At 50.2% G+C, this 23,962-nt stretch overlaps 3 protein-coding genes and 2 pseudogenes across 3 annotated transcripts; 1 reads left to right on the top strand and 4 right to left on the bottom strand.

Moving 5' to 3' along the window:
- Positions 1-464: 464 nt before the first annotated feature.
- LOC112939438 (F-box/kelch-repeat protein At3g23880) lies at positions 465-1,745 on the top strand. The gene has a single exon (XM_026026624.2). The coding sequence runs from the start codon at positions 465-467 to the stop codon at positions 1,743-1,745; it is 1,281 nt and encodes a 426-aa protein (XP_025882409.1).
- A 796-nt stretch (positions 1,746-2,541) lies between these two features.
- Positions 2,542-12,347, bottom strand: LOC136356856 (putative F-box/kelch-repeat protein At3g17280). The gene is made up of 2 exons (XM_066311355.1): positions 11,758-12,347; positions 2,542-3,337 (listed from the first exon to the last, which is right to left on the bottom strand). Exons 1-2 carry the CDS (start codon positions 12,345-12,347, stop codon positions 2,542-2,544), a joined length of 1,386 nt encoding a protein of 461 aa, XP_066167452.1.
- Positions 12,348-15,766: 3,419 nt separating this feature from the next.
- Positions 15,767-17,718, bottom strand: LOC136356897 (uncharacterized; annotated as a pseudogene).
- A 701-nt stretch (positions 17,719-18,419) lies between these two features.
- Positions 18,420-20,075, bottom strand: LOC136356896 (benzyl alcohol O-benzoyltransferase-like; annotated as a pseudogene).
- A 2,421-nt stretch (positions 20,076-22,496) lies between these two features.
- On the bottom strand, positions 22,497-23,951 carry LOC136356873 (putative F-box protein At2g02030). The gene has a single exon (XM_066311397.1). It carries the CDS (start codon positions 23,949-23,951, stop codon positions 22,497-22,499), a length of 1,455 nt encoding a protein of 484 aa, XP_066167494.1.
- Positions 23,952-23,962: the final 11 nt, after the last annotated feature.

Raw genomic sequence — 23,962 nt, 5'->3', positions numbered from 1 at the left:
TTTCTTCAAACTTTCAACTTTTTCATCACATTAAAACTTTTTTACACGCAAACTTTCAACTTTTCCATCACATCGTTTCAATTTCAATCAAACTTCTAATTTTAGCGTGAACTCAACACACCATAGGATATATAAAATCGTCGTTTAAACCATCCAGAGAGATATAAATGTACATGGTTTCGATAGTTGAGAAAGCCTTCTTAATTTGGTTTTATGGTTAAGTGGCCAAAATTAGACCTGGACTATCATTGAAAGAGGCAAAATGGACTTTGTTTATCCCACATAGGACCAACGCGTTGCCGGAAGGCGTCCAACCCGATACGGAATCCTTCAACAATCAATAAATCCGATTTAATCTCAGAATCAGATAGGGAGATCGTCCCTATAAAAGTGAGTTATATATACTGCAGCCTTATCACAGACAGGTGCTAGGCTTACTCGTGAACTGGGAACTAAATAATCAGATGAGAGATCACGATGACGATGTGCCCGTGGCCAAGCGGCGGCGGCGGCTGTGTGTCCAAGTCCAACCCGCCGGCGCCGGCGCCGCGGCGGCTGGCATCCCGGAAGACATTGTGGAGGAAATCCTCCTCCGCCTCCCTGTCAAGTCCGTCCTGCGGTTCAGGTCCGTGTGCAAGTCGTGGCGCGCCATGGTCGCCGACCCGTGCTTCGCGCGCCTCCAGCTGCGCCATTCCACGGCGGCGGAGCGGCGCCGCCATCCGCCGTCCATGCTCGTCCTGCCGTGGTGGGGCTGGAGGCCGCAGCGGCAACAGATGCAGGGGACCATCGGCTTCTTTCGCTACCCGGGGCATGGCGCCGCCGCGGAGCTCGCGCACGTGAGGGCATGGTGGTCCCCGACCTCGCACGCCGCCGCCGCCGACTGGGACGACGGCGCCGACTGGGAGCTGCCCCTGCAATGCAACGGGCTCGTGCTGGTGTTCTCCATGGAGAAGAGCCTCTCCTCCTCTCTGATGTTCGTCTGCAACCCGGCGACCAAGAAGCTCGCCGTGGTGCCGCCCGGTACGCCGGACGCGCACGGGAACCAAAGCGTGGGCTTCGGCGCCGACAAATCTACGGGCAAGATCGACATGAAGGTGGTTCGCTGCTTCGCCCGCTCAGACGAGAGCGTCGGGTGCGAGGTCTTCTCCCTCGGATCGCCGGCGTGGAGGCCGGTCGCCGACTCGCCATGCCCCGTCAGGGCCGGCGCCGCGTCGCCGTGCATCCTCGGCGCCATCTACTGGATCACCACCGCAGCGCCAACCCCAGGGATGCTACGCTTCGACGTGCGCCGCGAGGTGTTCGACGATTTCCCGAGCCCGCCGTGCGTGCATCACGACGGCACTTCGCCGGCGACCGCGACCCTGACGGAGCTGTCCGGCAACAAGCTGTGCTACGCGCACGTCGTCGCCGGCCATACCGTTGAGCTCTGGACGATGGCGGCTGCTTCCGCCGCCGACGACGGGCCGCGGTGGTCGCGGCATTGCGCCGTCGAGCTATGGCGCCCCACTCAGCTCGTCGTCCCGTTTGCCGACGATCGCCATGGCGGCATCTTCTTCAACTTGGATCTCGCCGTGATTGACAGGCATGACACCCAACGCCAAGTTGTTGAACGTGTGGTCGACATGAACAAGGAGATGACCTACTTCCATTCAAGGGACAAGCAGTACTACATAAATCGTGGATTTAGGTGGATGCACCATGTCATTCAGTACAGGGAGAGCCTAGTATCCGTAAAAGCGAATTAATTAAGGGATTGTATCAGCCAAAGGAAATTAACTAGATTGACTTCTGTTACAATTTTATATCCAGGAAAGTTACTGAGAGTGGATGTTCACCCCTTTCATGCATTTGAGTGGGAATGGGTTCTAATACCTCGCAGGATGTCTCGTTTACCTTTCTTCAATCAAAATTCAATACAAATGAGATTGTGAAAAATTCTAGAAAACTTTTGACAAGGTAGAGTACAACGAGATCAATGACTCCACCTGTCCACCAGCAAATGTTAGAACGCACAACGTGAGAATGCATCGCCGGCCAAGCGGCAGCGTGCCCCCGCCGGCGCCGCCGAGGCCGACATCGTGGAGCAAATATTTGTTTGCAATCCGTGTTGCCGGACACGGCACGCCGGACTTCTTCAGTGCCCAAAGCGTTTCAACAAACGGAGGTCTCAAAGAATGTGATGACACAACAGAAGATAAACCGAAATCAGCAGAACACTGAATTGCCACAACTGAATATCAGAGTCAGGCATCATAAATGACGTGTTCCATTCTTTTCTTTTCGCCAAAAAAAAGCCGAAATCAGCAGTACACTGAATTGCCACAACTGAATATCAGAGTCAGGCATCATAGATGACGTGTTCCATTCTTCGTTTTTTTACAAACAATACAATTTTGTGCGATTTGAACACATGTCCCATCAAATATGTACAATATACCCACAAGATTTATAATATACTAACACTTTGATCAGCCGAAATGAACCGAAAACAGAATTGTCAGCCGAAATCAACCAAACTATATTCGAGCACAGTCTAATTTATTAATTTGCTTGGATGGATACCAAGCTCTCACTGTACTGAATGGCGTGGTGCATCCAATCCCCATCACAGCGGTACAGCTTGCACCTTGAACTGTCGAAGTAGGTCATCTCCTCGAGCATGTCCACCACTCGTTCCACAACTCTGCGTTCGACGTCGTACCGGTAAATCATGGCGTAATCCACGTAGAAACATATGCCTCCTTGGTAATCGTAGGTAAACTGGAAGAAGGTGTGAAAGGAGTGCGGTAGCACGACGGTGCATTGCAGCGACCACCGTGGCCTGCTGCCGCCTCCGTCGGCGGCGGAAGCTGTCCAGAGCTCAACTCTATCGTCGGCGGGAGCATGCACATAGCACAGCTTGCCACCCAGCTCCGTCAGTTCCCCACAAGCGATGTCAGACATCTTCTGCCGCTCCATGAACGGTGGGCACGGGAAACTGGCGAACTCCTCGCTGCACATGTCGAAGCGTACAATCCCTGGGGTGGTGCAGCTGCCGGTGGACGGCGACGTTTTGGTCTTGACGAGGTAGGGTGGGTCGGCGAGCGGCCTCCACGCCGGCGAGCCGAGGGACAAAACCTCGCATCCGACGCTGTAGTCCGTGTAGGTCTTGTCGCAGTGGCGGATGAAGCAGTGGACCACCTTCGTCTTGCCAGTAGATTGGTCGGCGTAGAAGCCTACCGCTTGCACTCCGAAGTAGTCCGGCGCACAGGCCGGTAGCTCGGCAAGCTCCTTGGTCGCCGGGTTGCAAACTAACATCTTAGTGGAGTACTTGCGCATCGAGCGCAGCAACACGAGCCTATAGTTGGCCATATGGCCCGAGGCCCGATGGCCCGGCCCATGGCACGGGAATTTGGCCCGGCCCAAGCACGGCATGGCCCGGTAGCAATCGGGCCCATGCCGGCCCGGCACGACTATTGGGCTGTGCCTGGGCCTATGGCTGGGCACGGTGGGCCGGCCCGGCACGGCACGGACCGAGGTCGGCACGATGGGCCGGCCCGGCACGGCACGGCCCAACGGTCGGCACGACCACGGCCCGTACCAACGGTAGGCACGAGCACGGCCCAGCCCAACAGACAGCCAGGCCGCGCCGCGTGCGCCCGCATATATAAGCCAGCGAGCGCCGCCCCTCCCCTCCCCAGTCCCCTCTCGCCTCTCGCTCTCCGCCTCTCCGCCTCTCCGCCTAACCCTAACCCTAGCCGCCACCGCTCAACCGCCTCCGCCGATCCGCCTCCGACGCTCCACCGCCCACCAGATCTCCTCCTCCACCGTCCGCCGCTCACTCACTCAGGGCCTCAGGCGCGCACCGGTGAGACTCACCGAGTCGCCTCCCTTTCACTCTTACAGATCCAGCCTTCCTCTTCGTCTCCGATCGATGCCTCGCCTGACTCGCATGAGGGGCGCATGAGGATGGGGGCCACCGGCCACGCATGGTCGCCTGAGTCATTGTCCTTCCACTCTTCCAGATCCAGCCTTCCTCTTCGTCTCTTTCCCTTTTGTTCTTCTTCGCCAGATCCCTTGGTCTTCTCGTAGATCTCTGAGCCTATCGTCTTCAACGGCAACTCCGGTGCTCCGGCTGTGCAGGTACAAGCATGGAACCATCGTTTTTCTTTTTTTTTTCTCCATTTCCGACCCTAACCTTGAGTGTTGTTGGCTGCTTGCAGGTCGCAAGCCCGTTGCTTAGCGGCAGCCGCCGTTGAGGGACCAGAGTGCCTGCGATGGACGACGATCCTACCTCTGTCAACTACGAGTTGAGGACTATGGGGATGCGCGGTGATGACGATGATGATGTGGAGGAGGATCGTGTGGAGGTGTTCGGCAATACCTCCGACATCCCGATCCATGTGAATGTCGATGACGACGACCCGCCGGTCGACGACAGTGGCAATGGGACGCCGACTGGCTCTAGTGCGACTTGTACCAACAAGAAGACCAAAACCTCCAAGGTATGGGATGACTTTGAGGAACTTTATGAAACGACCAATGGTAATAGGGTTCGAGTCTCTGCTAAATGCAATTACTGTCATAAAACTTTGAGTGCTCGTTCTTCTGCTGGCACTGGACATTTGCTTAGGCATATTAAGTCATGCAAACCTAGAAAGCTTGGGTCTAATGCTTTGCCTCAGTCCATGCTTAGATTTAGTGCAGATGGTTCTGTTATTCCATGGGAATATAGTCCTGAAGTTGCTAGGTTTGAATTGTGTAGATTGATTGCTAGAGAGGATCTTCCAATCAGTTTTGGTCAATCTCCTGCTTTTGTGAACTATATTAAGGCTGCTCATAACCCTAGATTTGTTCCTGTCTCTAGACAAACTACTACCAGAGATTTTTATAAGTTGTTTAAGGATCGTCGTTCTGTTATTATTGATCGTCTCAATTCTGCTAGCTCTATTGCTTTGACATCTGATATATGGTCTGGTCATGCTAAGGAAGATTATTTGAGTGTTGTAGCTCACTTTGTTAGTTCTTATTGGCAATTAGAAAAGAGGGTCTTGGGTCTTAGGCTTATTGATGAGTCACATACTGGTGCTAATATTGCTGAGCGTGTGATTGCTGTTGCTGAAGAATATGGTATTACTGATAAGGTTTTCTCTATTACATTAGACAATGCTTCTGCTAATTCTAAAGCTATGGACACCCTTACTCCTGCTCTGTCTGGTTATATTGGTGATTTATTTTTGCATCAACGCTGTGCATGTCATATCATCAATTTGATTGTTAAGGCTGGACTTGACAAGTTCAAGCCCATGCTAAATGACATTAGAGCTGCCATTTCATTCTTGAATGCATCTAATCAGCGCATTGCTACATATAAAAATGTTTGCATTGCTGCGGGTTATCGTCCTCGTATGTTTGGTTTGGACATGGATGTTAGATGGAATTCAACTTATCTAATGCTTAAGCATCTCATACCACATAGGGAACCATTCACAGTATTTATTAGTACACAACATCCTTTTGTTAATGACCATCCATTACTCACAGACTTACATTGGGCATGTGCTGAATCTGTTTTGTGTTTCCTTGAACAATTTTATGATTCAACTGTTGTTTTGTCTGGTGTTTATTATCCAACATCTCCATTAATCATGCATCACATTTTAGAGATTGCTGGACATCTAAACACATATGGCAATGTTCAAAACCTTGCAAATGTTGTTGGTCCCATGAAAACTAAGTTTATGAACTACTGGTCTAAAATTCCAATTCTTTATTCATTTGCATTTATCTTGGACCCTAGGGCCAAGATTAGGGGGTTTAGTAAAGTGCTTCAGATTATGGCTCAACTCATTAGTGATGATTACTCTGCTTATTTAACAACTGTTAGAGCTTCATTGTCTGATACTTTTGCTAAGTATGAAAGAAAGTTTGGTTCTGTTAGATTGCATAGTTCCACTATTCCAGGCCCTTCCACTGGTAAGAAAAGGACTGCATGGGGGAAGATTTTTGGTTCTGTTGTTGCTGCTGGGCTTGGTGCTGGTAATGCAGGTGCCAGTCCAGGTGCTGGTAATGCTGGTGCCAGTCCAGGTGCTGGGCTTGGTGCTGGTAATGCTGATGCCAGTCCAGGTGCTGGGCTTGGTGCTGGTTCATTATCCAGGATGACATCTGCTACTGCTTTGCTTCAGGCAGCTTCTTCAACTGCTAATCTCAATCCTTCTGAACTGTCTGCATATCTTGACAGTGACACTGTCAACCAATATGATAATGACTTCAATATCCTTAGTTGGTGGCAACAGCACAAACTAACTTATCCTGTTCTTTCAATCTTAGCTAAAGATGTTATGACTGTTCCTGTTTCTACTATATCGTCCGAGTCTACTTTTAGCTTAACTGGCAGGATCATCGAGGACCGTCGGCGGCGTCTAAACCCTAGGCTGGTGGAAATTCTGGCAGTGATCAAGGACTGGGAGCTAGCAGATGCAAAAAGTCAGCATACTACTGAGAATGTGGAGCTTCAAAATGCTTATGAGAATATGTATCTTGATGATGAAATTGATGTAAACCCTTGAACTGGATGATTGTAATTGATATGAACATTTTAGCTATGGGCTGTACTCTTTTCCTTTCTAGGGTTTTCTCACGAGGTGTGAGTTTTTACCTAGAAAGGTTTTTAATGAGGCAGCCATTGCACAATCACAGCTTATATAAACCCCTTTTATATTCTAACTTTCTGAGGTTTGTAATTCTAAGATGGACTTGATGGAAAATAGTAGATGACTTGATGTATGCATTTGATGAATTGATTTGAACTGATTGTAAATCTGTGAGACTGTGACTTGATGTCATACCCCAATCTGATACCGCCGTACAACGGCACCTGACAGGAGCGTGTCGTAGGGAAAACGGCGCGAACCGCTTCCTACGAAACCGCGATCTCGGTACCAGTCCCAGGACATAGTGCTGGTACCCACGGTGACAAATATGAATCATAGCAATCCTTAAAATAAATAGAGGACTTATTTACCTTAACTTAGGTTGCAGCTCAGACAGCCCGAGAATACAACCGACGACGCGGACGAGGAAACACCAACAGCAGCAGCAGCAGCGGAAACCAACGGTCTAACACCCAACACCACAGGCGACGGCTGGGAACCAGGACGAAACCCTAATCTTCACTTCACTTTATCTTCTCTTCAGGGCGGAGGAACTATTTATATATATTTATATAGAGCAAGGGTGAGTACTTTCGTACTCAGCAAGTCACGGGAATTTAGGTGTTTAATGCTAGCTTGGAAGAGAGGCAAGGTTGTTTTGCAAATCTTTTGTTTGAAATCATTTTGAAATCACTAAGTGATTTATTTCTTTCTATGTTTGGGCCGAAAAGAGGCTTGCGTCTCGATTCGACTTTAAGAGATGTTTTTCAACAACTCATTTAGTAATGTACCGACCTCCCGGGTCAGATCATTACTTCTCGGCTCCCAGAGCCATTCCACTTGATTAATCGGCTCCCAGAGCCTTTTTCATTTTCTCGGACTCCCAGAGTCCAGCTGCCCAGCAGCACAACAATCCGCTTCCACTCGGGAAGCCTAGTCTATGATGCCCGCAGACATCCCGAATCACACAGATTCGTTTCTGACCACTCAGGTCATCCATCTGCCACATAGGCTGATTCTGGTTACGATTCCCACACCACAACAACTTTTCACAAAGCACAGGCAAACAAATCTACGCAACGGGAACCACCTCACATCCGCCCATGACCGTGGGCACGGCTGTTCGAACAGTTAGTTAACCTCTGCAGAGGGGTACACTTTACCCACAAGATACGAACTTATTCCGAACACCCGTCGGTATCGGAGGTTCGCAACAAAGCCTTTCCCCAGCCGACCCAGGGTTACCTCATGCCACATGGAAGGATCAAATCCTCACATAAACATAGGCCATTTTAGGCGTGCACAAATCAAATTCCAACCACCTTGATCGGTAAGTGAGCAAGCTTCTCGTCCTTGCCTTACCAGGAACCCGGTTTGTCCGACCCCGCCCCGGCGTTCCCAACTATTGGCATGCGAGGTTTCCCTGAACCGTCTAGTTACTTAACCAGGGTGTCCCATTCCACCTTGTGGTTGCACTTTGATTATGTTCGATGAGTTTCCCACAGGAATCGGTCCTTATATGCGAATACGGGACAGTACCACATAGGCACAACCCCCGCATCGCGAGTTTTCACAATTCATTTTATTTTCAAACACACCGACACCACATGTCGGGTTTTGAAGGCTTCACAAACCCATTTCCCAAGTTTTCGACAAGCAACGGTGTATGTGGGATATTTGGTATACGCGCTCAGAGAGCACGAATACCGAGGTACCACAAGGGTGGAGCGACAAGGAATCAGGGTAGTATGACCTACGGAAATTAGTGCGACTACTGGGTAGGTCCGTCGATTTGGCATGCAAACCGAGGCCAAGCAAGTTAAGTGTGTGATTCTAATAATGCAAGTTGCAAACAAAATAATAATGACTTTTCAATTATAGGAGCAATTGATCAAAGGGTGACTTGCCTTGCTCAAGGTCTTCACGAAGCTTCACGAATCTTCGAGAAAACCCGCGATCGACGAAAATCCGATAACCGCAACTATACGCAAACAATTGAAAACCTAAACAAAAGACCAAAAGAAAGATCCTATTTAGACTAATTATTAGTGCCATTAAATAGATCTCGATTTTACGGAATTACTGGAAGTTGAACGGAGTCAAACGGAAGAGCGGTTGGGAAGATATGAATTTTGGAAGTTTAATTTGGATTTTCTGGTCAAGGAAATGATTTATCGGAATTTTCTGGAATACGAGAAATGGTTTATGGGGTTTGTAGAAATAATATTCCCAAGAATATTATTAACAGTCACTGTCATGCGGGACCAAAGGAAATGGTTTATGGAATTTTGGAATAAGGAATTGATTTATGGGACAAGGGAAAAAGGATTTATTAAATCCCTGGAAAAAGAAAAGGATGGAGGGATGTCAATCAGACTTGTCTCGGGTGGCATTGGCGCGGCCCGAGGGACTTGTGCAGCTCGGGCGAGCCTAATGGGCCGGCACGGCCGCGAGGAGGGCGGCCCAATGGGGCGTGGGAGGGGGAGGAGACCGACCGGGTGGACCGCGGTCCACCATGCGGGTCCCGGGACGGGCCCACCTGTCGGCGGCTGGGTTCATGGAGGAATGGGTTCACGCGGGGGCGGCGCTAGGGTTTGGTGAAGATGGCGCACGGGCGGTGCGCCGGATGGACCGAGATGCGGCGGGCCCACGCGCAGCCATAGGGCTCTCCGTGGACCGCGCGCACCGGTTGAGGGAGGGGGAGGCGGCAGGCTGGTCGTGCTGACCCGGTCGCGGCCGAGGTGACTCCGACGTGGCGCCTACGTGGTAGCCACGCGGGCCGGCGGGAGGAGGAAGAAGGGGAGGCCGAGATGGACGGCGGACGGCGGCCGAGTTCACCGGAGCTTGTCGCGACGATTCGAGAGGGAGGGGGCACACCGGAATAATGAGACGGAGGAGATAAGGTGCGCCACCGGCTCGGATTCACGGAAGGAAGACCGGCGACGACGAATCGCGGCGGCCCTCGCCGGCGGTGAGAAAAAGGGCAAACGGCGGAGGGGCGACGAGGATTCAATTCGAGGCGGTGGAAGCATCTCCGGGGTTCAAGGAGTCCGCTTCCGGCGTTGGATGGGGCGGAAGAGCACCAAGGAGGGCTGGCGACGAGCGGCGGCCTCCGGGAGCGGGCGGCAACGGCGGCGAGGCCATGCCGGGCGGCGGCGGGTCTAGGGGCGGCATCTACGCGTGTTCGGGAGTGCCACCGAGCTATCACGCAGACTAGAGGGGGCGAGGGAGAGCGAGGAAGGGAAACGGGAGGAGGCACTACCGAGCCGGGCGGGCAGTGATGGGCGGTCGACGGCGCGGGGCGAGTTCTCCGGCCTTGGGCCAGGGAAGGGGAAGAAGAAGGGTGGCCGGAGTCCTCTTCGGCTCCTCGCGCTCACGCCGGCTTCACCAGCACGCGTGACGGCGAAGGGAGGGTCGGCAGCTGCAAGGCGGCAACAAGGCGCGGCGGTGGTGGAGGAGAGATGCCGTGAGAGAATGAGATAGGGAGGCTCGGCCCGGGCTTTATAGATGGAAAAGAGGCAGTTTGGGAGGGGGAACCGACATTGGCGGTCAAGGAGAGCGAGCGGGCGGTCATCGACGCGTGCAGCCAAGGCGGCGACAGGTGATGACGCCGGCGGTGTCGGGCAAAAGGAAAAAGGTGGGGGAAAAGGGAGCTCTGTTCTTGCTGTTTCGGGATAAAGGAAAGGGAGAGGGGGCGAGACGGAGGCCGGCGACGGCGTGGATGTGTTGGGCGGCGAAGGCGGTGGATCGTGCGGCGGAATTTGAACCGCGGGAGCGGGAGGAGCAGCGCCGGCTGGCTCGGGGCGAGCTGGCGCTGGGTCAAGGTGGGGGCGGCGAGCTGGCGGCTGCCGTCAGCGGCTCTGCCTCCGAGCGCAAGCGGACGAGGGCGAGAGAGCGAGCGGTTGAGCCCGAGGGGGAAAAAGGCGAAGAGGGCGGTGGAAAGGGGAACTCTTCCCTTCCGTTTTGGGCGGCGGGCAGGCGGGGCCGGGAGGCGTAGGCGCGGCAGGGCCGACGCGGCGGCGACCGGGCGGTCGGCCACGCACGAGCGCGCGCGTGGATGCGAGGGCGCGGTCGGATTTCGAACGGCGGCGGCGGGAAATCGACGCCGGTGGGGGAAGCTTTTACGGGAGAGAGAGAGAAACGGAGAGAGAGAGAGCGTGGGTGAGAAGAGAGTGGGCGCTCTCTTCTCTCGAGCGCGGCGCACGCGCAACGCACGTGCGGAGAGAGGGGAGAGGAGGAACGGCTGAGAGAGGAGATGGGCCGAGGGGAGGGGGATCAGGCCCATCCAAATTTAGAAGGAGGCAAAATAGACTTTTTCGGAGGAGATTGATTCGAAGAGAATTTGAACTTGGAATTTGACTTAGATTTTGAAATTGGGATCTCGATGAGAGGAAGGAGTAGACGGAGGATTCAAGATGGGGTTTTGGATATTTTGGATCTGGGGAAGTATTTGGTGATGATTCAAAGAGAGGGATAGAATTTCAGAGTTTGATTTGGAGACTTGAGTCGGAAGAGGAATTTCGAGGTTGAGGATTTTTGATTTCGATGAGAGGGAATAACGGGATTAAATTGAGATCCTTGGCACAACTTAGACTCAACACTCAAAGAACGAAATTTTCGCAATTAGGATTTTTGCCGAATTAGTTTTTAACGCCTCACGAAAAGCGGAGCGTTACACTTGATGAATTGGTGACTTGAAGAATTGTTCATTTGTTTGTAAATCTGTGCTTGTAAATCTGTGACGTGATGTATGCATGATTTGATGAACTGGTGACTTGATGAATTGTTTGTGATTCTTTGACTTATTTGATGAATTACATGTGAATTTCATGAATTTGATGTGTTATGTCAATTTGTTGTGTTGAATTGAACCTTTGAAGGGGTTTTTTTGCCAGGGCGTGCCTAGGCCGGCACGGGCACAATGGGCTAGCCGGGCCGTCGGGCCAGCCCGGCACGGCCCGAGGCTACTTGGGCCGTGCCTAGGCCGTGGTTGTAGCCCGTGGGCTGGTACGGCACGGCACGGCTTGTTCGTCAAGCCGTGCCGGCCCAACTGACCTCGGCCCAGGCCCGGCCGTGCCTGGGCCGTACCGTGCCGGGCGGCCCATATGGCCAACTATACACGAGCCCGTTGCAGTGCAGATGCAAGGCCCAGCCGATGGCGCCAACGTCGATGTCCCAGTCGTCGTCGTCGTCCCAGTCCGCGGCGGCGTTCCCGTCGTCGACGGCGGCGTCCAAGTTGTCGTCGGCGTTCCCGACGTCCACGGCGTCCCCATCAGCCGCAGCGTACCCGTCTGCGGCGGCGGCGACGGTCGACTTCGAGGACCATGTCATCCCAAGCGCGGAGTCCGCGGCGACGCCATGGCCCGGATAGCTAAAGAAGTCGATCGCTCCCCTCCGTTGCTCTGGCAAACACCAGTCTGCCAGGATGAGCATGGACGGTGGGTAATGGCGCGCCGCCGTGGTGGAGTGGTGTAGCTGGAGGCGCACGAAGCGCGGGTCGGCGACCATGGCGCGCCACGACTTGCACACGGATCTGAACCGCAGGATGGACTTGACAGGGAGGCGGAGGAGGATTTCCTCCACAATGTCTTCCGGGATGCCGGCCGCGGCGGCGCCGGTGGGTTCGACGCACCGCCGCCGCTTGGCCACGGGCACATCACCACCATGTCCCGGCTGATTCATCATATCACGTTTTCCCGCGCTCGCACAAGCCATCGATAGCAAGCGAATTCCCTGTAACTAAAACAAGCAAGACTTTTATAGGAAAGGATGATCCTTGTCCGAATCTAACATATTCTTTTTTTAGTACTTTTTGTTTTTTGATAATCCCGAATCTAACATCCGTAAGTACGTCATGTCATCAAATCGGATTCTCGCCTCTCGAAAAATTGGACTACAGCCGTTCGCGCCCGATGTATGTGCACGTACGCCGCCTCGCCCACGCCGCGTGCACGGACTGAGACGCGCTCATGGTGCACAGGGACACTTCGGCGTGAGGAGGAAGCCGCGCGCGGTGATGTCCTCGCGCCGCCGTGGCGGCAAGGCCGTCGGCGGGTTGGCGGCGAACTCGCCGCGCGCGCTCTCCGGCTGCTCGTTTTGGCCATCTTATTGCCTGTGCTGCTGTGCACGGAAACGAGACGAATTAAGCGAGCACAGATGGCGGTGGCGGTGCTGGCATCCGCCACGTTCCGTCGATGGCAGTGGCACCGCCGGTGAGGAAGGTATCGGCGTCGACGAGGACACAACTCCAGATCATGCTCAAGTGCTGAACTGATTTTTTTAAAGTTTTGCTCCAAAGTTTGAAACTATTGATCTCCACAAGATATGAACTTTTACTAGACCAGACCAGAGCAAATCTTATATACTCCCTTCGTTTCTAAATATTTGACGCCGTTAACTTTTTTAAATATATTTGATCGTTCATCTTATTAAAAAAATTTAAGTAATTATTGATTCTTTTCCTATCATTTGATTCATTGTTAAATATATTTTTATGTAGACATATAGTTTTACATATATATTTCACAAAAGTTTTCGAATAAGACGAACAGTCTAATATGTGCTAAAAAGTCAACGGTATCAAATATATTTAGAAATGGAGGGAGTACTTAGTCTCGTGAGTTACAACTAACACAACCACCGGTCCGGTCTGGTTTTAATAACTGTGGCCTCTAATGGATGTTTTACCCAACGGAGATCTGGGTTCGGGTCCCCATTGTCATTCCTAATTGTAGAGTTAGGCTGTGTTTAGATCTGGTTCCGGTCCCCATTGCCATTCCTAATTGTAGAGTTAGGCTGTGTTTAGACCTGATTCTATTTCAACACATTTATATTAACCAAATTTTGTCCAATATTTTGTGAGACTAATTACAAATTGTCCGTGAGTTGCAACATGTGATAAAAATAACGACAACCAATGATTGGGTTCAACATTTGTAATTAATTCTAGCCCTTTAAGAAAAGATATTCTTCACTCAAAGCCAGTCGAATTTTATTCAGGAGCCGCCTACAATGTGAAATTATCCCCGAACCAATACTAGATATAATGTATTGTTCAACTCCTAAAACCGATACAAAATTAGTCCCAAGACGGTTTGAATAGCGGTTTCGGCTGTGACGTTGTCTAGTTTGACTGGTTCCTCGTTCCATATGGCACATAGTAAAATAAAACAGTGGGATCCACATGTCAATAACACTATTACAGGATTGATTTTTCTGGACGCCGCTCCATTTTGTTTCCATGCGGTCCGTAAGTCAGACCGCACGGAAAAATGGTGGGAGCAAAGTGGGCATATTTGGAGAATTTATCCACTACCACCAATATGCAATTAAAGGAAGCTGATCGAGGCAATCCTTCGATAAAATCCAATGAAACCATTTGCCAAGAGTGCTCAGGAACTGGTAGAGTTTGCAACAGACCAGGGTACTTCACATGTTCAGATTTGGCTTGTTGACAAACTGAACAGGCCGACACAAATTCTGTGACTGTAGCTCGTAATTGAGGCCAAGCAAACAATTGCTTAATCTGTTGATAAGTGACATTTATACCCGAATGGCCCCCAATAGCTGCGGTATGCAAATTAGCAATGATTTTCTGCTGAACAGCCTTGTTATGACCAATCCACATGCGATCTTTAAAATACAACACACCATCTTTCAAAGTGAAATTAGGAACAGCTCCTACACTGATACACAATGTTTGAACTTTACTGCAAGCATCCGGGTCAGAAGCATAACCAGCAACCACTTCTTGAATCCAATCGGGAATAACCACTGACAGGGCCGAGAGTTCCAAAGAATCAGGTAAAGGGTGACGAGAAAGGGCATCCGCTACACCATTGTCACAACCCTTCTTATAGATGATTTTATACCGCAGCCCAAGCAACTTAGTCAAAGCCTTGTGCTGCCACGGAGTAGTGAGACGTTGATCATCCAAGAAGGACAAGCTGCGATGGTCTGTTCGAATGAGGAACTCAGCATGTTGTAAATAAGGTCGCCAATGTTCAACTGCTAACATAATAGCCAAGCTCTCCTTGTCATACGTGGACAGACCCTGATGACGAGGACCCAAAGCTCTGCTTAAGAAGGCAATCGGGTGACCTTTTTGAATTAGAACAGCCCCAATGCCTTTGTCGGAAGCATCAGTTTCGACCACAAATGTTTCATCAAAATTTGGCATAGCCAACACCGGGGCAGTGACAAGAGCATGTTTCAGAGTTTGAAATGCTTGCTCGGTGTCAGAATTCCACAAATATAACTGACCTTTGCGCAACAAGTTAGTGAGGGGCTTACTGATGATACCATAGTGTCGGACGAACTTGCGGTAATAGCCAGCCAAGCCAAAGAAACTGCGCAGTTCTTTGACAGATTGAGGGGTCGGCCACTACTGCACCACTTTAATCTTGTCATCATCAGTGGAAACTCCGTTGGGGGTGATAATATGTCCAAGATAAGCCAAACGCTGTTGAGCAAAGGAACATTTACTGCGCTTAACTTGTAACTGATGCTTTGACAAAATGTGAAAAACCTGCTGAAGGTGCTGCACATGCTCCTGTAGGGTCTTACTGTATATAAGAATATCGTCGACAAACACCAACACACATTTGCGAAGTAATGGGGAGAGTATACTGTTCATAACCCCTTAAAAAGTAGCAGGTGCGCTGGTAAGTCCAAAAGGAATCACACGGAATTCAAAATGGCCATGATGAGTTTTGAATGTTGTTTTATGCTCATCTTCCACTTTCATCCTTATTTGATGGTAACTGGCACGGAGATCCAGTTTTGTGAACCATTGAGCTCCAGCAAGTTCATCCAAAAGCTCATCTATAATGGGTAGGGGATATTTATTTTTAACTGTAATGGCATTCAAATGTCGGTAATCGACACAAAATCGCCATGACCCATCCTTCTTCTTAACAAGTAATACGGGTGATGAAAATGGGCTTGAACTGGGTTGAATAATCCCTTTAGAGAGCATTTCCTCAACCTGAGTTTCAATTTCATTCTTTTGAGCTGGAGTATAGCGATAGGGTCTGACATTTACTGGCACAGCTCATGGAATTAAAGGTATGGAATGATCAAATACACGAGAAGGTGGTAATCCAGATGGTTCATCAAAGACAGAACCAAATTGTTCAAGAACTTGCTGAATTCTCATCTGGAATGATCTCAGCAGTAGCAGCTTCAGAAACTGAGCATAACTGAACCAAGTGAGCCACTGCTCGTCTGTCCTTGAGTTCCTGTAAGTGAGAGGTGGATATAAGAGCACACTGTTCAAGTTCAGACACAATTCCCTACAAGGTGATAGTCTGTCCTTTATAGCTGATGCATAAAGATTTAGCCACCCAATCAACTTGCATTGGACTATGGTGCATTAGCCAATCCTTTCCAAGGATAATATCATAGTTGCCTAACTGCAAAACCTTGAAATTGGTATGAAAGAGAGGACCCTGAGTTGTCCACTCACAATTCAGTATCTCAGCAGAACAAGGAAGCACTGTGACATTAGCCACTTTCACCTGAACTAATTTCTTGATAGGAACCATGCCTTGCAGACTGACTGCCACCTTAGAACTAATGAAGCTAGCCGAGCTGCCAGAATCAACAAGAATCAAAACTTCAAATCCTTGCACATAACCCAACATTCTCATAGAACCACTGTGTTCAGAACCTTGAATGGCCTGCAAAGATATCGCCATCAATGACTGATCAAGAGTCTCCTCAACTGCTACTGAGTGTTCCAAACTGTCACTATCCTCATTCATCAATAAACTGAAAATTTCTTGAACTGCATGCAATTGAACTGAACTAGCACACTTATGAGTGGGAGACCATTTCTCAGTGCAAATATAACATAAGCCTTGAGCTCGGCGTTGGGCCTTCAGACTTGACACTTTATCAATACCCCCCGAAGAGCGAACAACCTCTGGTCCTTTCTTGTTGTCAGTTCGCAAGTCTTTGCCCAAAGTTGACAGAGTTCGCCCAGGAGGCAAAGGTAAAGGCATAGCTCCTTTAAAGGCTAAATTTGTTCTGGCTGATGCGCCACTGTCAGATCTTTTAAATTCTTTAGATCCAGAAGTCGTGGACACCTCTAACACCTCTTCCTGCAAAGAAGCAACAGCCAGGGCAGACTCCAAATCGCGAGGACGTTGCAGAATAACAGCATTCCTAATTTCTCTACATAATCCCTCAATAAATCGATGTGTCAAATACTTCATATTAACAACTGGATAACAATTGATTCATCAGCTCATCAAACTTTTCATAATACTCCCAAACCGTACCAACTAGTCTAATAGAATCCATCTGGCGAATCAAGAGCTCATGCTGGTCCCTATCAAACTTAGCCGACACAGCAGAACAAAAATCTTCCCATATTGAAAACCGCACATGAGCCCTAGACGATCGAAGCCACGATGCTGCCCTTCCCGAGAAGTAAATTGTAGCAATGCGAACCCATAACCCAGGATAAGTGTTATTCACATCAAAATAATGCTCACATCGCATTCTCCAGTCCTGGGGATCAGTTCCATCGAATTTGGGAAAATCTAACTTCGGAACTCTATGATTATATTGTCGCCCATAGCTCTCAGAACTCAAATCCCCACCCTCGAACTCAAAATTTTCCAAGGAATTCATAGGAACTGCATGAGTTTCGAACGTACCCTTGCCCGGAGTTGGGATCAGGGTGGTGACCACCCCCGATGCCCTCCTCCGGAAATTTTGTGGAATGCCGTGGCCACTGGTCCATTTGCCATCGCCCTCCGCTGCGGTGGGGTGAGCAGCAAGCGGCGGTGTGGGCAGCAACGGCGCCTTCCTTTCCTCGTCCGTCAACGGAACTCGAGGGGAAGACGTCGTCGGAGAGGCTTGTTTCGTCTTGCCGACGAGGTCCAGCTGCTGGCGGAGATCTCCCACCTCCTCCCGCAGTTCCTGGATTGCCGACTCCACTTGGGGTTTCCATCCGCCGAACCCCGCGTCCAGCTTGTTCACGATCGCTTGCGTCTCCGTTTGCTTGTTGTTCAACGCCACCAGCGACTCATGGATGTCGCCGAGGATTTTGCCGAAATCGAGGTTCTGCTTTTCCATTGCCTCAACCTGTGACTGCAAACGAGATGTATACCTTGGCTTCTCCAGGATCGATGCTCTGATACCAAATTTTTCGGGAGAATAGCTACTGTAGTTCCTAATGTTTCACTCTAGGGTCAGTTTAGTCCCCGAATCTTTCAAATGGTCCAAAGAAACCCTTAAATTTTGTCATATGGCTCAGAAATAGTTATTGGATCAACCGAAATCGCCATATATACATGCCATGTCATTATTCATGTAAAATCCATGATGAATTGTTCAATTTATCCTTAAGTATGTCATAGAAAAATAAATGTAAGTGTGAATTAGTCATAATCATAGGAAAAAAATAATTTCCCTTTTTTTCACCCTTCTGACATATATTTTTGCTCTTATATATACCATATTTTTTTAAAAAAAAATTGCCTATTGTTTTTTATTTTACTATGATATATGTAAGCGAAAATTGCACAAATCATTATGATTTTTTCATTTTTGCATAGGAGGGTGATTTTGCATAGGAGACGTACGAAGCGCGTGTTGGCGACCATGGCACGCCACGACTTGCACAAGGACCTGAACCTCAGGATGGACTTGACTGGAGGTGGACAAGGATCTGCGAGCCAAGACCGGCGCGGACGACATAGGATGCCGGAGATCGGTGGAGTCGCCGAGAAGGTCCTGGTCGATTCCGCTTCACTACTCCATCCATCCCATCGCCACCTAGTTAGCAGCAGATCGACCGTTCCCCGCCGCTGCTGCGACCGGCCGCTTCACCGCGTTGGCATCTACCTTGGCGACCCCATCTCGCTGCCACAGCGGAGAAGAGAACGAGAAGAAGCATCGAGAAAGAAAAAGAGAATGAAAGAAAAGAAAAGGAAGGTGGGACATTACGTATATTTTTTATTTTAAATTGGATACTTATTGACATATGGATCTCACTGTTTTTTTACTAAGTGTCACATCAACACCACATGGAACGAGGAACCAGTAAAACTAGACAACATCATGAAGCCGAAACCGCTATTCAAACCGTCTTGGGACTAATTTTATATTGGTTTTAGGAGTTGAACAATACATTATATCTAGTATCGGTTCGGGGATAATTTCAAACGGAACAAGGTCACCGGAGGTCCCTCAACTTAACAGCGAGATTTTTTGAGATCCTTTAACTACAAAATCAGAAATGTGTACCCCTAAACTCTCTCAAACCGTTCACCGGAGGTCCCTCGGCAGTATTTTTGTCCGGTTTTACTGACGTGGCATCCTAGTCAGCAAAATTTTTTAAAAAGTTACATGGGGCCCACATGTCAGCTACACATCTTTTTTTTTTCCTTCTCTTTTCTTCTCCTTCTCTTCTCTCTTCTCTCTTCAGCAAGCGCGACAGCCACAGGCGAAGCGGCGTGACAGGGTTCTCCTCCGTGGTGGCGACGGCAAGTTCCCGGACCCGGAGCCAGCAGGTTGCCGACGCCGACGCGGCAAGCGGCGGGCGAGCGCGGCAGCGGGCGGCGGCGCGCGGCCGAAGCAGGCAGAGGGGCGGCGTTGGCCGCTGTAGGCGGCGGAAAGCGGCGATCTGGGCCTGGGGGCACGAGGAGAAGGAAGCGCGAGCACCGGGGCCCGAGGCGCGTGGGGAGCTGGTCGCGCAGCACGGCGACATCGTCGGGGCCGAAGAGGAACCTGCGGTGCACGAGCTCGTCGCCTGGACGAAGCTTGTCGCTGGCCTCGTCGGACGCCGGCTCGTACTCAGGGTGGTCGTACGCCGGACGCGGCGGGTGGCGCGCGTCGAGGGGCTCCCTCGCTCACACCGACCGGACGCTCCGCGCCTTGCGCGAGCTCACCGACGGTCTGCAAGAACTACGTGATCCCCGCCGCGTCGACGAGGTTGTGGCAGATCTGGGTGCCGAACACGAAGCCGCCACACCTCAGCCTCGTCACCTACAAGCATGGCATCATCATCATGAAAGTCACGTACAAATGGTGCGAATTTTGCAAAGTTTATTCAAGTTTTATGACGACGTACGTACGTGTACGTAGAGTAGTGGTCGGTCGGTGACGACAGCGGAGTTGCTCTCCGGCAGGGTCAGGAGTTCGCCGGCGCAAGGGATCGGCGGGCACATGCAGCGAGTCACCGAACTCCTCCAGCGAGACGTCAGCGACGAACGAGACGAACGCGGAGGAGGCCGATGAGGAAGTCCACCGCGTCCTTACGCGCCTCTGTGTACAGCACGCGACGCGAGCGCTTCCACCAGCAGCTTGAGCTGCAGCCCGGCCCCGGCGCCGGCGTCGTGTCGTTCGCCGCGGCGGCCATGCCGGTCTGGTCGTGTCGTTCGCCGTCTGCAAGCACGTAGTGCTCCTAGCTATCAATAATGATGCCCACATTTTTATTGACGAGAGCAATCAAGGAGAAGCTGAACGGTGAGCCCGGCGGCGACGAGGAGCGCGCGGCGGAGAATGCGGCGTCGGTGTAGCAACCGTTGCTCCGGCTGAACGTGCTGGCTCCGAGTCCGGGAACCTGCCGTCGCTGCTGCGGCCGTGCTCGTCGCCTCCACGGAGGATAACCCCGACACGCCGCTCTGTCTGTGGCTGCCGCGCTCGCTGAAGAGAGAAGAGAGAAGAGAGAAGAGAAGGAGAAGAAGAGAGAAGAAAAAAAAGATGTGCAGCTGACATGTGGGCCCCACGTAATATTTTAAAAAAAATTTGCTGACTAGGTTGCCATGTCAGCAAAACCGGGCAAAAATACTGCCGAGGGATCTACAGTGAACGGTTTGAGGGAGTTTAGGGGTACATATTTCTGGTTTTGTAGTTAAGGGATCTCAAAAAATCTCGCTGTTAAGTTGAGGGACCTCCGGTGACCTTATTCCATTTCAGACACTGCATCAAATTGAGGGACATAAGTAAACTTATTCCATTCCTAAATAAGTAAACTGAACTGCAGCGACGTAGAACACCCACGTGACGAAAATAAAGCATTGTTGGATTCGTGGATCAGAAGAACATCTCAAGGTGGGAAAAACAAGGCTAAAGCACTCAAGTCAATCCACTTGTTGGTGGTATGGAAAATATGTTGTGAACGAAATAGAAGGGTGTTCCAAAATCAAGATAAGACCATACCGCAACTCCTCGCCAAAATATAAGACGAAATCAAGCTATGGAGCATGTGTGGGGCAAAAAATATTGCGAGAATATCCGCTTAGATTTTTATTTCATTTAGTGTGTGTTTCTTTTCTATTTTTCTTCATGTTTCTTTTTTTTTCTCTCTTTCACCTTCCTTGGTGATATTAAATACTTTCTATTCTCCTTAATATAACTCCAACTTAGCCTGGCTACGGTTTCAAAGAAAAAAAAAGTGTTTGGGCCGGCCACGAGTTGTTGGCTAGCTCCCGGATGGCAAAGAGTCTACTTGGATTCCCTTCACGTTGTGCCGAGTTTGATTCATGTACACCTTTTGCTGTAGAAAAAAACTTCTGCAAATGTATGGATGATGAATCATATGTCATATCATACAGCTAGCAATTGAAATGACTGAAAAAAATCATCAGTTAAATAACCAGTTGAAAAAACAATTCAAATCCCCATCTTTGTTCTAGGCCATTTCTTGCAGAAGTCTAACCTTTCCCCTCCGGCCTATCGCTCCCCTTCCAACCTTCTTCCTCCTCTGGCCCATCGCTCTCCTTCCCACCTTCTTCCTCTGCCAGGCCGACCACCCTTTCCTTCCCGGAATAAGTTCACTTAGGTTCCTTAATTTCTCGTCATGTTTGAAATTCGTTCATGAACCGCAATACAAGGTATAACGCGTCCCTCGATGTGTAACCTATGTCCCAGGCCAGTATAGTACTCAGTTTCCGTTGACGTGGTGGCTGAGTTAGCGTGGAACACACATGTCAAAGTAATTCACTCTAAATAAAAAAAAATTGGTGGACCGCACATGTCTCTCCTTCCTCTTCTCTATCGGTTTCCCTTTTTCTTGGCGTCGGCGGCTTGGTTGCACACATTGTAGGCGGCTCCTGAATGAAATTCGACTGGCTTTGAGTGAAGAATATCTTTTCTTAAAGGGCTAGAATTAAATACTCCATCCGTTTCGAAATATTTGACACCGTTGACTTTTTATCACATATTTGACCGTTCGTCTTATTCAAAAAATTTAAGTAATTATTAATTCTTTTCCTATCATTTGATTCATTGTTAAATATATTTTTATGTAGGCATATAATTTTATATATCTCACAAAAGTTTTTGAATAAGACGAACGGTCAAACATGTGCTAAAAAGTCAACGGTGTCAAACATTTCGAAACGGAGGGAGTACAAATGTTGAATCCAATCATTGGTTGTCGTTATTTTTATCACATGTTGCAACTCACGGACAATTTGTAATTAGTCTCACAAAATATTGGACAAAATTTGGTCAATATAAATGTGTTGAAATAGAATCAGGTGGACCACAAGAGGGCAATCCTACCCTATTTTTAGAGGTTAACAACGAACAGATAGAAATAGAGTAAGGTGGGTTTTTTTTTCAGCTGTGTTCTTAAGTTCCCAACTCTCCCATCTCTTTTTCCACGCGCACGCGTTTCAAACTGTTAAATGGTGCGTGTTTTGCAAAAAATTCTATACGAAAGTTGCTTTAAAAATCATATTAATCCATTTTTGAAAATAAATTATCTTAAACTTAATTAATTATACGCTAATAGATTGCTCCGTTTTCCGTACGTACGATTTCTTGGAACACAACCTTTGTGAACACAGAACGTGTGTGTATATATATAATCTGAAATGACACTATAGCTGAACTCATAATAAATTAATTTGCTTGGACGGATACCAGGCTCTCACTGTACTGAATGGTACGGTACTTCAAGTAACCTGGACCACGGTACAGCTTGGAACGGTTGATGTAGGTCATGTCGTCGATCATGTCCACCACGCGTTCCGCAACTCCGCGTTCCACATCGTACCGGTAAATCAAGGCACAATCCACGTTGAAAAATATGCTTCCTTGGTAATCGTGGTCAAATGGGTAGATGGTTTGAAAGGGGTACGATAGCACGACGGTGCAATGCAGCGACCATCGCGGCCCTTCGTCGGCGGCGGAAGCTGTCCAGAGCTCAACTTTACCGTCGGCGGGAGTGTGCATATAGCACAGCTTTCCGGCCAGCTCCGTCAGGGTCCCATTAACGTCACATATCTCCTGCCGCTCCATGAACGGTGGGCTCGGGAAACTGGTAAACTCCTCGCTGCACACGTCGAAGCGTAGCATTTTTCCGGGGGTGGTGCAGCTGCCGGTGGGCGGCGACGGTAGGATGGCGATCCAGTAGATGCCACCGAGGATGCACGGTGACGTTTTGTTCAGGACGAGGTAGGGAGGGTCGGCGAGCGGCCTCCACGCCGGCGAGCCGAGGGACAAAACCTCGCATCCGACGCTGTAGTCCGTGTAGGTTTCGTTGCAGTGGCGGATGAAGTAGCGAACCACCTTCGTCTTGCCTGTAGGCTGGTCGGCGTAGAAGCCTACTCTTTGGATCCTCAAGTAGTCCGGCGTACAGGCCGGTAGCTCGGCGAACTCCCTCGTTGCCGGGTTGCAAACTAACATCATAGAGGAGTTCTCCATCGTGCTCAGCAACACGAGCCCGTTGCAGTGCAGAGGGAGGCCAAACCTGATGGCGCCATTGTTGATGTACCGGTCGGCGCCGTCCCCGTCATCGTCGGTGTCCCAATCCGTAGTAGCGTCGTCCCCGTCATCGTCGGTGTCCCAGTCCGTAGCGTCGTCCCCGTCATCGTCGGTGTCCCAGTCCGCGGCGTCGTCCCCGTCATCCACGGCATCCCCATCGTCGACGGCGTCCCAGTCGGCGGTATCATCCTCGTCGGCGGTGGCGACGGCCGAGGAGCATGTCATCTCATACGCGAGGTCCGCGAGGGCGCCATGCCCCGGGTAGCGAAAGAAGCATATCGATCCCATCCGTTCCTGTAGGATACGCCAGCCTGACAGTACGCGGCGCGCCGCCGTGGTGGAGTGGTGCAGCTGGAGGCGAACGAAGTGCGGCTCGGCGACCATGGAGCGCCACGACTTGCACACGGACCTGAACCGCAGGATGGACTTGACGGGGAGACGGAGGAGGATTTGCTCGATGACGTCTTCCGGGATGCAGGCTGCGGCGGCGCCGGTGGGTTCGACGCACCGCCGCCGCTTGGCCACGGGCAGATCACCACCATGTCCCGGCTGATTCATCATATCACGTTTTCCCGCGCTCGCACAAGCCATATCGATACTAA

The sequence above is a fragment of the Oryza sativa genome, chromosome 6, assembly GCF_034140825.1.
Source record: "Oryza sativa Japonica Group chromosome 6, ASM3414082v1".
In the NCBI taxonomy this organism is placed as follows: domain Eukaryota; kingdom Viridiplantae; phylum Streptophyta; class Magnoliopsida; order Poales; family Poaceae; genus Oryza; species Oryza sativa.
This window is presented reverse-complemented; position numbering and strand designations above follow the sequence as displayed.

Excerpts from the sequence above, each read along its gene's own strand:
- LOC112939438 (XM_026026624.2), top strand. The coding sequence starts at position 465 with ATGAGAGATCACGATGACGATGTGCCCGTGGCCAAGCGGCGGCGGCGG.
- LOC136356856 (XM_066311355.1), bottom strand. The coding sequence starts at position 12,347 with ATGGCTTGTGCGAGCGCGGGAAAACGTGATATGATGAATCAGCCGGGA. Across the intron at positions 3,338-11,757 it reads TTGCATCTGCACTGCAACGG|GCTCGTGTTGCTGCGCTCGA; the intron begins GCTCGTGTATAG and ends GGCCAACTATAG.
- LOC136356873 (XM_066311397.1), bottom strand. The coding sequence starts at position 23,951 with ATGGCTTGTGCGAGCGCGGGAAAACGTGATATGATGAATCAGCCGGGA.